This window comes from Benincasa hispida, chromosome 3 (genome assembly GCF_027475165.1).
Source record: "Benincasa hispida cultivar pf3 chromosome 3, pf3_genome.v1.1, whole genome shotgun sequence".
NCBI lineage: Eukaryota > Viridiplantae > Streptophyta > Magnoliopsida > Cucurbitales > Cucurbitaceae > Benincasa > Benincasa hispida.
Genome location: NC_143480.1, coordinates 43,558,762 through 43,572,679, shown reverse-complemented (window position 1 = coordinate 43,572,679; position 13,918 = coordinate 43,558,762). Strand labels below are relative to the sequence as shown.

Below are 13,918 nucleotides of genomic sequence, written 5' to 3'. Positions count from 1 at the left end.
GGTAGAAACTCTGGTGCACAGGATGATGATGTGAATGAGTGTTGATGACTACTTTTCTGCTTCTCTTCTCTAGTTCTTTTTTTAAGCATGGCAAAAAGGGGAGAAGTATGAAGTCGTTGCTTTTGTTGTGGTGGTTTCTTTTTCTTTTCTTTTTTTTTTTGTTTTGTTTCTGTTGCTGTTGTGAATGGTGTGGTTTGTCTCTCAAACTGTTATGTTCTGTTTCAATGACATTGTGTTTCTGCTTATTTGACTATGTTGATTAATTCTGCATTTTGTCGATGTTTAAAAAGTATGCCAAATGGGGAGTTTGTTAGATATTATGAGGTTGGCAATATTTGTTTAAGTATCACAAAGGTAATATTTGTTTAAGTATCACAAATGTCATCCGAGTTATCTCTGCATTTGTGGTTTTCTAGCAAAGGTATGTTCTACGGAAATGTAGATTCTGCAAAATACTTTCCTTATCAGGTTTTTTTCCTTCTACATCATTATTTGCTTATTCTTTTCTTTTTTTTTTCAATATGCGACTACTATGGAAGTTAGATTTGATCGTATGTGTTTTCATAGTGCATATTGATAGGACAATTAGTCCTTTGGTTCGATTTGGCCATTTTATTTTTGTGTGAAGCTCGTGCATGAAAGAAAACAACTTAGTGTGTGTTCGATCAACATCCAGTGTATTGATAGAGTTGAATCTCTTGAAGACATACTTTGTGATCCTCATATCGAGGGTTAGAAGATCCGTTTAAGAAGGGATTCTCGAGCTTAGGTAGAGCCTAAGTCATTCGAACAAATGGGACTTTGTTCTTAGAAGGAAAGATACAATACGAGTGAGAATGAGTCTCACGATTTGATGGGACCTCAAGTCTTATAGAGAGAGAGTCTCGATCTTGGGGGGCCTGAGATTTGCTTCACTGATGATACATCTTGCTCATAACATAGTTAACTTATAGTAGATACCTCCTTTTCTTTTTTTCACCCTGAAAACTTGACAATGACTTGTTAAGAATGACATAGTCCGGTTTATAAATTTCACTATCGTCCCAATTGAACTTAGCTGAAAACAGAAGCATCAACTCCTTTTGCATAATTTGGGTGTACTTGTATTTTTGTTCTGAAACGTATGTGATGGGGCCCTTCGCCTGCAGTTAACAAGTGAAAGGTGAACACATTTCTTCTTAACCTCACAATTTTATTTTTATCTTAATCACGGGTAAGGTGCTACTCTGTTTTTTACTTTCTTGTTTGAGAATAATACAGAGCACATCTTTTCTTTCTTTTCATTGGACAAATTTCATGTAACACCATTCTTTCTAAACATGGTAGTGCCAAAAAGAGCCATTACTTTTTTTTTTCTTTTTTTTTTTCTTTTTTTTGTCTATATATGTTTACAGAAAACTAATATTTAGAGTTTTCCTTTTATGTATAATTTTAAATACTATTTTGGTTCTATGTTTGGAAGTTTATTCAATTTTATTTTTTACACTTTTTTTTTTTAAATAAAGAGAGTAGTGAGAAAATTTGAACCACAAACCTCTGAATCCTCACTACATACTAATGTCAATTATGAACTAAGCTCATTTCGTTTTAGTCTCTATATTTTCAATTGTCTAATTTTAATCCATGCAATCTAAATAAATCTTTAGACTTGATTACTATATTTACTAAAATAAAATTGGTTTCTTTTTTCCATGGAGAGATTTTTCTCGAATTTATTGTCAAATTAAAATAATTCTGTCCTTACAAAATAAAAGCTTCCATTATTCACATATCTCAAAACCACTCATATTATTTACTTTTCACTAGAGTTCTATTATATATTTGGTGAAAGGAAATTAAGAGAGACACAGAGGCCTGTGACCACACATGGAGCAAAGGCATTTTGTTCTGGTTCATGGAGCTTGTCATGGAGCATGGTGTTGGTACAAGATCCAGCCCTTGCTCGAGGCAGCCGGCCACCGTGTAACGGTGTTGGACATGGCAGGAGCTGGGGTCCACAGAAAGGCAATCCAGGAGGTTAAGTCGCTTGAAGAGTATTCAGAACCATTGTTGAAGACCATGGCTTGTGTTGGTCCAAATGAAAAGGTGATATTGGTTGGCCATAGCTTTGGTGGCATGAGCTTGGCTTTGGCCATGGAGAAATTCCCTCACAACATTTCAGCTTCTGTTTTCTTAACAGCCCTTGCTCCTGATACTCACCACCATCCTTCCTATGTCTCAGAACAGGTATCTATAATCTTTCAACTCTAAATATTTTAGATTAAATTAAAAGATCTGTAGTTCGAATATCTCATTTTTATTGTATTAAGAAAAAAAAGTTATTATAAGATGATATATTTTGACTTCCTTATAAAGATCAACCAAGTATTTCAGATAGAATGAGTCTCCAAGATCTCGAGACACTTATTTCTACTAATAATAGACTAACAAGGATCTCGAGACCATTAAACATTGATTTCTACCAATATTATGTTAGGTGCATGCAAATAAAGTCAAACAAAGTCTCCGGTTAGAGATGAAACAGATCTATAGTATATAAGTAATAGCAATTATCTCTAGTCTCCTATCTCTAACCTAGAAATAAATAATAATATTCTTATGGAACTTAAAGCAAAACCATGCAGACTTTTTAATCCTTATTTGTTTTAATATATGGTTCAATAATCAAGTTTCTAGAGAGCCTTCCCAAAGAATTTTGGATGGACACCCAATCTTGTGGTTATGAAAACAGAGTTGATGATGAAGCTTCTTCAAGTTATTTTTTATTTGGTCCCAAATGCATGGCCAACTTCATCTATCATCTCTCCCCTTCTGAGGTTTTCTCTATTTCTCTTCTGTAACATTTTCTCTATTGATTATTAGTAAGGGATGTTAATTTTTTTTAATTTATTTATTTACCATAATGAAAAGGATCTAGCTTTAGGGAAGAGTTTGGTGAGACCAGGGTCATTACTCGTGGAAGAGTTGGCAAAAGCAGAGAAATTTACCGAGGAAAATTATGGATCAGTTAAAAAAGTGTATGTGATTTGCGGTGAAGACAAGACAATCCCAAAGCACTTCCAGAAATGGATGATTCAAAATTATGGGATTCAAAATGTAATGGAAATTGAAGGAGCTGATCATATGCCTATGTTTTCAAAGCCACTGCAAGTTCTCCAATGCCTTCTTCAGGTAGCTCATAACTTTACTTAAATGCGAGCTCCCTTTTGTAATAATAAAAGCCTACGGCTGAATCACTTCTAGACTATCTTTTTTTTTTTTAAGTTGAATGCTTGATCTATCTTTTTTTCTTTTAATTCAAAGTGTGGGTTTGCAAGAACTGATTAAAAAAGAGGGGAGATTTTGAGGGGAAAATTATTATGTGTTTGGTTTGGTATGATGTTAAAAAAGGGAGTGTTTAGTTTTTCTTTTTTAATTGTTCATTGATCAATAAAAGTGCTTTTAGGTTGTAAAAGTTTGAAGTGTTGGAGATATTTTTTTCAAAAGAAAATTCAAAAATACTTTATTCAATTTTCTACCAAAAATGTTTTTGAGAGCAGATTGAAAAGTTTGCGTTATATTTATTCTAAATGGATCAAATGATTGGGTATCTCTAAGTTCGTTCATGAAACTATGACAAAAAAAAAAAGTATTTTCTTTTTACCATGTTTTAACATTAAATTTCCTTTTTTTTTTTTTTTTTTTTGGGGGGGGGGGGGGGGGGCAAAAAGTCATTACACTTTCAAGTTTAGATTGGAAAATTATCTCTATTATTACATTAATACAAAACTCAACCAGCAAACTTTTCAAAATCAAGCCACAAAACATATAAATAATCAATCATGAAAGTATAATAAAAGCAACTCAAAATTAAGTAATTGAAAAGCACTTAAATTGACAACAAAATCAAATCTAACTGAACCAAAAGAGTTGCTACTACTTAATTATTTAATTAGAGAAGCTATATATTATCAATAATTGTTTAAGGTTAGGAATCAATTGGCATGAATGATGGTCCCCTTCCCACTTTGTTGTACTTATCAAAGAATAATTTAATTTGACAAAAGAAAAAAAAAGTTGTAATAGTTACTGTTGAATGAGAAATTTTGGACCAATCACAAGTCACCATGTCGTTTGCTAAATTAACGACGAATGTCTAAATCATTGACTTTGGGTCCAATTAAAAGTTGACACTGTCCCGAATTGAATTGAAGACAAGTTTCGATGACGTCACGCGGATGAATCAGATGAGATTAAATTGGTCCAATTTGATATTACTATTTGGGCTTAAAGTCTAAGCTACAAAAAAAAAGTTGAATTAGACCCAAATTCCAGATCAGGCCCAATAACTAATTGGGCCCAAGGGTCAGGCCCATTGACCAACCAAGCCCACGAAACCCACCTGAGAACTCTATAAATAGAGAAGTTCTCTTCATTTGTAAAGGCAACATTTTCTACCCTCAGAAGACTCAGAGAGAATTCACTAACAAGTAGAGGACTCCCAAGACTCCTGAAGCTGCACTCCTATAAGACAGAAGACCTTTGAAGACACAAACACTCTTCCAAGACTTCTACTTCAAGCTTCCAAGACTCCTAAAACTACACTCCTACAAGGCAGAAGACCTTTAAAGACACAAATACTCTTTCAAGGCTTCTACTTCAAGCTTCCAAGACTCCTAAAGCTACACTCCTATAAGGCAGAAGACCTTTGAAGACATAAATACTCTTCCAAGACTTCTACTCCAAGCTTCCAAGACTCTTGAAGCTGCACTTCTATAAGGCAGAAGACCTTTGAAGACACAAATACTCTTCTAAGACTTCTACTTCAAGATTTCAAGACTCATGAAGCTGCATTCCTATAATGTAGAAGACCTTTGAAGATACAAATACTCTTCCAAGACTTCTACTTCAAGCTTCCAGGACTTCTGAAGCTGCACTCCTATAAGGCAGAAGACCTTTGAAGACACAAATACTCTTCCAAGACTTCTACTCCAAGCTTCCAAGACTTTTACTTCAAGAACGTTCGGTGTTTTCCTTCTTCATGTTAAGCATATTCACCCAACTGAGAGAGAATCAGAGGATTAAGTATTAGAGATTGAACCACATCGCATCAAATCAACTCCAACATCAACACCAACTCAAGTTCAACTCCACGAAATACGTTTCTCTGGAAACCTCGTGTGAACAAATTGGCACGCCCGATAGGACCTCTCTACCTCTCATCTCTCTCTCATCATCCGAGTCAAGAAATCTATAGATGGCACCAAAGAAAGTTGCATCCAAAGCTACCGTCGCAAGCAACACTTACATAAGCTCTGTCATCATGGAGGAAATCTGGGGCCAGCTGATGGAATTTTCTAAAGGCGGAATCGTCATCAGAGAAAATTCCTTGTTTGAAAACTATGCTTCTGTTACTGATCTATCAGAGAAAGAATCACATTTTGATGTAGTGTCTGTCATGATGACTGACGTAACGACTGAGTCGACCATGGAAGAGATGAAGGTAAAGATAAATCTTCTAATGAAGGCTATAGAGGAGCGAGATCATGAAATTGCTGCTTTAAGAGATCAGATACAGGCTCGAGATACTACTGAATCAAGTCAATCCCCAGCTACAAAAGCCAATGACAAAGGAAAGACTGTCTTGTAGGAAAGTCAGCCACCACAATCCACCTCTATTGCCTCCCTATCAATTCAACAGCTCCAGGATATGATCATAAACTCCATAAGAGCTCAGTACGAAGGACCATTGCAAAGCTCCTTCATGTACTCTAAGCCATACACCAAGAGAATCGACAACCTAAGAATGCCAGCTGGGTATCAACCACCAAAGTTCTAGCAGTTCGATGGAAAGGGCAATCCAAAACAATATGTTGCACACTTCATTGAAACCTGTGAAAATGCAGGAACCAGAGGAGACCAGCTAGTCAAGCAGTTCGTCCGTACCTTGAAAGGAAATACTTTCGATTGGTATACTAATTTGGAGCCAGAAGTGATTGACAGTTAGGAACAACTAGAAAGAGAGTTTCTGAACCGCTTCTACAATATAAGGCGTATTGTTAGCATGATGGAGCTGACAAACACCAAATAGTGGATGGGAGAGACAATCATCGATTACATCAACCGATAGAGAGCTTTAAGTTTGGATTGCAAAAATAGACTTACTGAATTATCTACAGTAGAGATGTGCACTCAAGGCATGCACTGGGAGCTTCTTTACATCCTACAAGGGATAAAACCTTGTACGTTTGAGGAGCTGGCAACACGCGCTCATGATATGTAGCTGAGCATTGCCAATAGGGGAACTAAAGATTTCCTAGTCTCTGAAGGGAGAAAATACAAAAATGATGCCAAGGGCACTGAAAATATCGTGGGTAGTGCCACAAAAGAATCTATGGTCATTCATGTGACCCCGCTGAAATTTTCCTCCAAAGGAAAACAAACAAAATTTGAAAGAAGGCACAATGAAGGCGAGAAGCGTCCTCCAAATCTTAAAGAACGACAAGAGAAGGTTTATCAATTCCCTGACTCTGATGTGGCAGATATGTTGGAGCAACTACCAGAGAAGCAACTTATTCAGCTACCAAAATGCAAGCGGTCGGAACAAGAAGGAAAAATAGATGATCCTAACTACTGCAAGTATCATCGGGTCATTAGTCACCCAATTGAAAGGTGCTTCATGCTGAAGGAACGAATTATGAAGTTGGCTCGTGAAAAGAAGATTGAGCTAGATTTGGATGAAGTAGCTCAGATAAATCATGCTACAGTAGCGGTGACTTCAAATGTTCCAATACTGTCTGTGTCCCATGCTCAAAGACAAAGTCCGATCCAGTTTGAAGAATTCGAGCCTATAGTTGTTCGGTTCCAACAAGAGATTCAAACAGTAAATTCGGAAAAGAAAGATGAGCTTGTTGAAGATGACAACGAAGGGTGGATAGTAGTGACTCATCGAAAGAGAAGATAACCAAACTCCACCCAAAAAGAGTCGCGTTCCTATCGAAGCTATAGAAGAAGAAACAAGACTCATAAAAAGAAAGACAAAAAGATGATGGAAGCCTAAGCCTGCCAAGAAAGAAGACAAAGACTTCCCTCAATTCCGACGGCTGGCAACTTCGGCAGAATTTTTCTCAAGAAGCTTTCTCAATAATTATCCAGAGAAAGTATCAGAAGTTATTGTATGTCACACTGTCAGCATAATGGAAGTCTACAACAATCATCTGACTGCTAAAGAAGTCAGAAACTCAGAAGAAATGAAGCAAAGAACTTCTATCTTTGATCATATTAAGCCTTCAAGTGCTCGGTCTTCAGTCTTTCAAAGATATAGTATGGCCACGGTAGGAGAAGAAGACCAATGTCCAACGACTACTTCTGCTCGAACTTCAGCCTTCAAAAGGCTAAGTATATCCACATCAAAGAAAGATCGACCTTCAATATCTGCTTTTGATCGTCTCAAGACAACAAGCAATCAACATAAAGAAAGGATGAAAATCTTGAAGGCGACGTCATTCCATGAAGAAAACAACGGCGAAAGGATTCACAGTCGTGTCCCTTCACGCATGAAGAGGAAATTTTTTGTTGACATAAGTACAGAAAGTTCCTTGATAGTGAAGCCAAAACTCATCATATTGACGAATCCTATAAATGAAGAGGATGATCAAAACCATGATGAAATAAGAGCTTCTAAAGTTGAAATGAAGAAGCTTCTCATCGCAAGAGCCTAAACTGTATGATGCTTCTAGCCCGCATGAGCTTAAAATGTGAACGGCTCAAAAAAAAACTTTGTATGAACTACATTACGACTTGATCCCTTTCATTATACAAGATACGTAGGCAACTTAAAGAAATTTAAGTTCAGTCGCGCATAAAAAGAAAAAAATTCTCTTCGAACTACATTATGACTTGATCCCTATCATTAAGAAGGGTATGTAGGCAGCTTGAAAAAAACTTCAAGTTCAGTCCAGTTAAAAAAAAAAAAAAACTTAAACTACATCATGATTCGATCCCTTTCTTTAAAGGTACGAAGGAAACTTAAAGAAATTTAAGTTTAGTCCATCAAAAGAGGTACCACAACCACCTAAGTATAATAATACAAGGTTGATGTTGATCATCCTCATCAAAGAATGACACTTCAGATTGAAGATGTTCATCCCTATTGGGGGTAACACAATGGGTTGAAGATGTTCATCCCTCGTAAGGAGCCAACACAGTAAATAAAAGGCACACACGTGGAATGCGCTTCGCTTCCTCTTTAAAAGTAAACTTAAACGTTCCTCCATCTTCAAGTTTAGAGGCTCCATCGATGCTTCATCTTCATGCTCAAAGTCACAAAGTTAAGCCTACTGCCAAAGCTTCATGCTTTATCAAACTAAAATGCGAAGAATTTGTCGATGCTTTGTCAAACTCAAGTGTGAAGTTCTCGTCGATGCTTCTCCATATATAAGTTCAAAGGCTTCATTGATGTTTCTCCATCTTTAAGTTCAAAGGCTTCATTGATGCCACTCTATCTTTAAGTTCAGGTTGGCATGCATGGCCCCACTTCCATCTTTAAGTTAAAGGTCGGTGTTCATGACTCCGCTCCATCTTCAAGTTCAAGGTCGGTGTGCATGGCTCAGCTTCATCTTTAATGACTCGGTCTACAAAATCATGACGCAGCTTCGCTTCATCTCCAAACTAATGACGCGGCTTCACTTCATCTTCAAAGTCGTGGCGTGGCTTCGTTTCATCTCTAAACTAATGATGCGGCTTCGCTTCATCTCCAAGTCGTGGCGTGGCTTCGTTTCATCTCCAAACTAATGACGCAGTTTCATTTCATCTTCAAAGTCATGGCGTGGCTTCGTTTCATCTCCAAACTAATGACGCGGCTTCGTTTCATCTCTAAGTCGTGACGTGGCTTCGTTTCATCTCCAAACTGATGACGTGACTTCACTCCATCTTCAAAGTCGTGGTGCGGTTTCGTTTCCTTTCCAAAATATTGGTACAACTTCACCTCTTCTCCAAAATATTTGTAGCTTCGTTTACTCTCCAAAAATGTGGGTGTGGTTCCACCTCATATGCGAGATCAAGTTTAGTTTGTCTAGCTCTACCTCATATGCGAGGACGACTCTAGTCCATCCGGCTTCACCTCATATGCGAGGAAAACTCCGACGCATCTGGCTCCACCTTGTACGTGAGATCGACTCTAGCCAACCTACTCCGATCAAAATCTTGATGGCACATTCTTCTCATCTCCAAGGTTTGATGGCATATCCGCCTCATCTTCAAATACTCAATGGCATATTTTCCTTATCTTCAAATTTTGATCAAGGAACATAACAAGGCAAACCTTTTGAGGATCCTCCCTAGGGTGATCGAATGGGAGAGTTGTATGCCTTTGCAGGGTCCCTTCCCATGAATATCAGGATACACGAGCAGCGCTACAAGGTAGAACTTTCCGAGATCCTCCCTAGGGTGATCAAATGGGAGAGTTGTAAGCCTTTGCAGGGCCCCTCCCATGACGATCAGGATACACGAGCGGCGCTACAAAGTAGACCTTTCCGAGATCCTTCTTAGGGTGATCGAATGGGAGAGTTGTATGCCTGTGCGGGGCCCCTTCCCATGATGATCAGGATACATGAGCGCATTAAAGACGAGTCGATGAGATTAAAAAAAACTTGTTTTGTTGTGCTGCTCTTTGGTTGCACTGTAACTTCTACAAAAAAAATAGTAGGGAACAAGTTAGTAAAAAAAAATAATTTAAAAAAAAGCAAAAAAAAAAAAAAAGGAAACTTCTGAAAAAAAACAGAGAGAGAAAAAAAAATTTTAAGAAATAAAAAAAAAGAAAAAAATATATATGAAAACAAAAAAGAAAGGGAAGCCCTAATTCCCCATCTTTCCTTCTTTCTCCCTTCTCCTCACTTACAGTTTTCTACTACAATTCAAGGCTGATTTGCAATCCGAGTCCGATTGACAAAGGATGTAAAGAATGTAAGATCGAAAGAGAATCACAATTCAAACTGTAAAGGACGTAAAAACGAAGGAGATCACACTACAAGATGAAGAAGAGCATGTGTCCTGCCAGTATTTATATAGCTAAGTTCGATGGAATTTTTTCTACTAATCAGTTGAAATCTGATAAAATCATGTCGAACTGAATACTGTTTATTTTGTTGTGGAACTCTGATTCTTGCTGAAATTAGTTAAGAGTCAACAATGTTGCCTGAATTAAAGGTCATGGTGGAGTTTTGAATCCCCAAATTCAATGACGAGGAGTTTTGAGCTTAAGACTTGAGAGAATCTAGCATAAGCCAACAGTATGGAGAAGAAAATCTCGCTAAGGCTGGTATCGCTAGCCACAAAGCAGGCGACTGCCTGAAATAAAAGAAAAAGAAAAAAATTATCAATAAATAATAATAATAATAATAATAAAAAGGGAGAATCTCGCTCGAAATCCTCTCGCTGGTGTCGCTCTCTCCCACAATCTCGCTCAAAATGCTTTCGCTGATCTCGCTCTCTCTAGTGTCACTCTCGCCCACAATCTTGCTCTCTCTAGTGTCGCTCTCTCCTAAAATCTCGCTCTCTCCAATAAACTTCACGTACTAATTGCAAGCACTGCAAACAGAAGATTATGAGAGGAACTTGTGAACTTACTCTCCACCTTGGTGCCTTCAGAGACAACATGTTTGGCCAATTCTCGAAGATATCGTTGATGAAACTGTTCATGATACCCATGGCCTTGCTGGAAATACCGATGTCTGAATGAACTTGCTTTAGCACCTTAAAGATGTAGATCTTCTACGTTTCTACATTCTTCTTCCTCCTCTTCTTCTTCTGGTCTCCGGCAACAAAGTATCATTCCTTCTTCAGCTGTTAAACGAATCGAATTCGATTCACAAATTAAGTTCCTGGTGAAGTTGGTAGGGTATCACCATGAAGTTGGTAGGGTATCGCTGGTGATGGCTTGGTATCGCTGGTAATGGCCTGGTATCGCTAGTAATGGCTTGGTATCGCTGGTAATGGCCTGATCTCGCTGGTAATGGTTTGGTATCGCTGGTATCTTGCTAGTAATGGCTTGGTATCGCTGGTATCTTGCTAGTAATGGCTTGGTATCGCTGGTAATGGCATGATCTCACTAGTAATGGCTTGGTATCGCTGGTAATGGCCTGATCTCGCTAGTAAGGCTGTCTTCCAATACATTGGCTCTCAAAATCTCTTCCATTTAAGTTCAAATTCATATTCCATTCAAATTAGAATTAAAATCAACTGTTATTCCAAATCTCAGTCTAAAGCCTCTAATCCAAATTTTTATTCTAAATTCAAGCCAGCCAAATCGGGTGAGATAAATGTCAAATCCGTCCCAAATTAAAATTTGGCCATATCCCAAATTTTATCAATATTTGAATGGTTAACCTTGATATTGACTTATGAATAAAATGCCGAGTCAAAATTTGGCTATATTCCAAATTTTATCTCAAGTTTAAATCAACCTTAGTTTCTATACTCATTTCCAAGTAAAATTGAGCATATCCCAAATTTTTATCTCAAACCAAAATTGATCAAGATTCAATTTCACCCCAAATTCTATTCCGAAGTCGAATTAAATTAAATTTGCAATAAAAGTGGAACATAAATTCTACTTTAGTTCAAATTAAAGTTTACTTAGCGAAAGTGTGTCAAATGAACAAGATTTCAAATCAAAATTTTAAGCTAAATTCTCATATTTTGATTATGATGATGCATCAAATTAAAAGAGTACAAAAATCATACTTTGATCTCAAATCACATTTTTTTTAGAGATTCATCCACCCATATACGTGCATAAATCTCGAAAAGGAGGCATTTGTTGAATGAGAAATTTTGGACCAATCACAAGTCACCACGTCATTTGCTAAATTAACGACGAATTTCTAAACCATTGACTTTGGGTCCAAATAGAAGTTGACACATGTCCTGAATTGAATTGAAGACAAGTTTTGATGACGTCATGCGGATGAATCAGATGAGATTAAATTGGTCCAATTTGATATTACTATTTGGGCTTAAAGTCCAAACTACAAAAAAGAAAGTTGAATTGGACCCAAAATCCAGATTAGGCCCAAAACCAACTAATTGGGCCCAAGGGTCAGGCCCATGGATCAACCAAGCCCATGAAGCCCACCTGAGAACTCTATAAATAGAGAAGTTCTCTTTATTTGTAAAGGCAGCATTTTCTACACTCAGAAGACCCAGAGAGAATTCTCTAATAAGAAGAGGATCCTAAGACTCCTGAAGCTACACTCCTATAAGGTAGAAGACCTTTGAAGACACAAATACTTTTCCAAGACTTCTACTTCAAGCTTCTAAGACTCCTGAAGTTGCACTTCTATAAGGCAGAAGACCTTTGAAGACACAAATACTCTTTGAAGACTTCTACTTCAAGCTTCCAAGACTCCTGAAGCTACACTCCTATAAGGCAGAAGACCTTTGAAGACACAAATACTCTTTGAAGACTTCTACTCCAAGCTTCCAAGACTCCTAAAGCTACACTTCTATAAGGCAGAAGACCTTTGAAGACACAAATACTCTTTGAAGACTTCTACTTCAAGCTTCCAAGACTCCTGAAGCCGCACTCCTATAAGGCAGAAGTCCTTTGAAGATACAAATACTCTTCCAAGACTTCTACTTCAAGCTTTCAAGACTTCTGATGCTGCACTTCTATAAGGCAGAAGATATATACTATTAACTTGATCATGTTTATGTCACTACATAGAGTTAAAGTATTCATACTACAATCATGGATATGTTTATTGGATTTTTATAATAGAATGCAATATTCTAGGACATTCCCAACAATCTCCCACTTAGACTAAAAGATCCAGTGAGAATAAATATATATAATACAATGTTGAGAAATATAAAAGGAAAATATAATAAACTAAGGCATTTATAATACCATAATATTCTCCCACTTGCCTTAGAGAGTGAAAACTAATACCATAATATTCTCCCACTTGCCTTATTCATACTACAATCATGGATATGTTTAATGTTTCTCCAAACTATAGCTCCTTCATTAAGAGTGAAAACTGATCCTAAAGTAAATTTCCTTGAATCTACGTCAGTCTAGAAATCAGAATCAGTGTATCAAGTAAGGATGAAATCCTTAGGTCCATACACAAGCACATAGTCCCTCGTTCTCCTTAGATACTTGAGGATGTTTTTGACACCAGTCCAATGATTGTGTCCTAGATTGGATTGGAACATGCTAACGATTCCAATTGTAAAGCATATGTCAGGACGTTTACATAACATTGCGTACATCAAACTCCCAACTGTAGATGCATATGGAATTCTTTTCATTTCGTCAACATCTTGAGGTGTCTTAGGACACTATTCCTTTAACAAATGAATTCTATGTCTAAAAAGTCAACATACATTTTTTAGAATTTGCATATTATATGTTGACTACATCTTGTCAATATAAGATGTTTGAGATAGTGCTAGGGTTTTATTCTTTCGATTTCAAAAAAATTGTATCCCTTGAACATATTGAGCATCACCCAAATCTTTCATTTGGAACTATGTTGCTAACCATCTCTTTATGTCAGCAAGGAAGCTTGTCTCATTCCCAATGAGAAAAATATCATCAACATAAAGTACTAAGAATGCTACAATTATGTTGACTATTTTCTTGTATACATAAGGTTCATCAACATTCTATTTAAAGCCATAAGATTTAATCGCAGTATCAAATCTTATATTCTAGGATCTTGAAGCTTGCTTTAACCCATAAATGGATTGTTTAAGCTTACATGCTTTCTGTTCATGTCCTTGTTCGATGAACCCTTCTGGTTAAGACATAAAAATACTTTCATCAAGATGGTCGTTCAGAAAAGCTATCTTGACATCCATTTTCCATATTTCATAGTCATAATATGTGGCAATAAATAGAAACATTCTTATAGATTTAATCATGGCAATAGGA

At 36.9% G+C, this 13,918-nt stretch overlaps 1 protein-coding gene across 2 annotated transcripts; it reads left to right on the top strand.

Moving 5' to 3' along the window:
* The first annotated feature begins 1,410 nt into the window (after positions 1–1,410).
* On the top strand, positions 1,411–3,454 carry LOC150037290 (salicylic acid-binding protein 2-like). Of its 2 annotated transcripts, XM_090312234.1 has the most exons (3): positions 1,411–2,226; positions 2,670–2,816; positions 2,911–3,454. In XM_090312234.1, the coding sequence occupies exons 1-3, from the start codon at positions 1,867–1,869 to the stop codon at positions 3,190–3,192; spliced, it is 789 nt and encodes a 262-aa protein (XP_090168360.1). In that variant the 5' UTR covers positions 1,411–1,866; the 3' UTR covers positions 3,193–3,454. The 2 variants fall into 2 exon arrangements, with proteins under 2 accessions (XP_090168360.1, XP_090168361.1); XM_090312235.1 differs by lacking the exon at positions 2,670–2,816 and having other exon boundaries at positions 1,798–2,226.
* Positions 3,455–13,918: the final 10,464 nt, after the last annotated feature.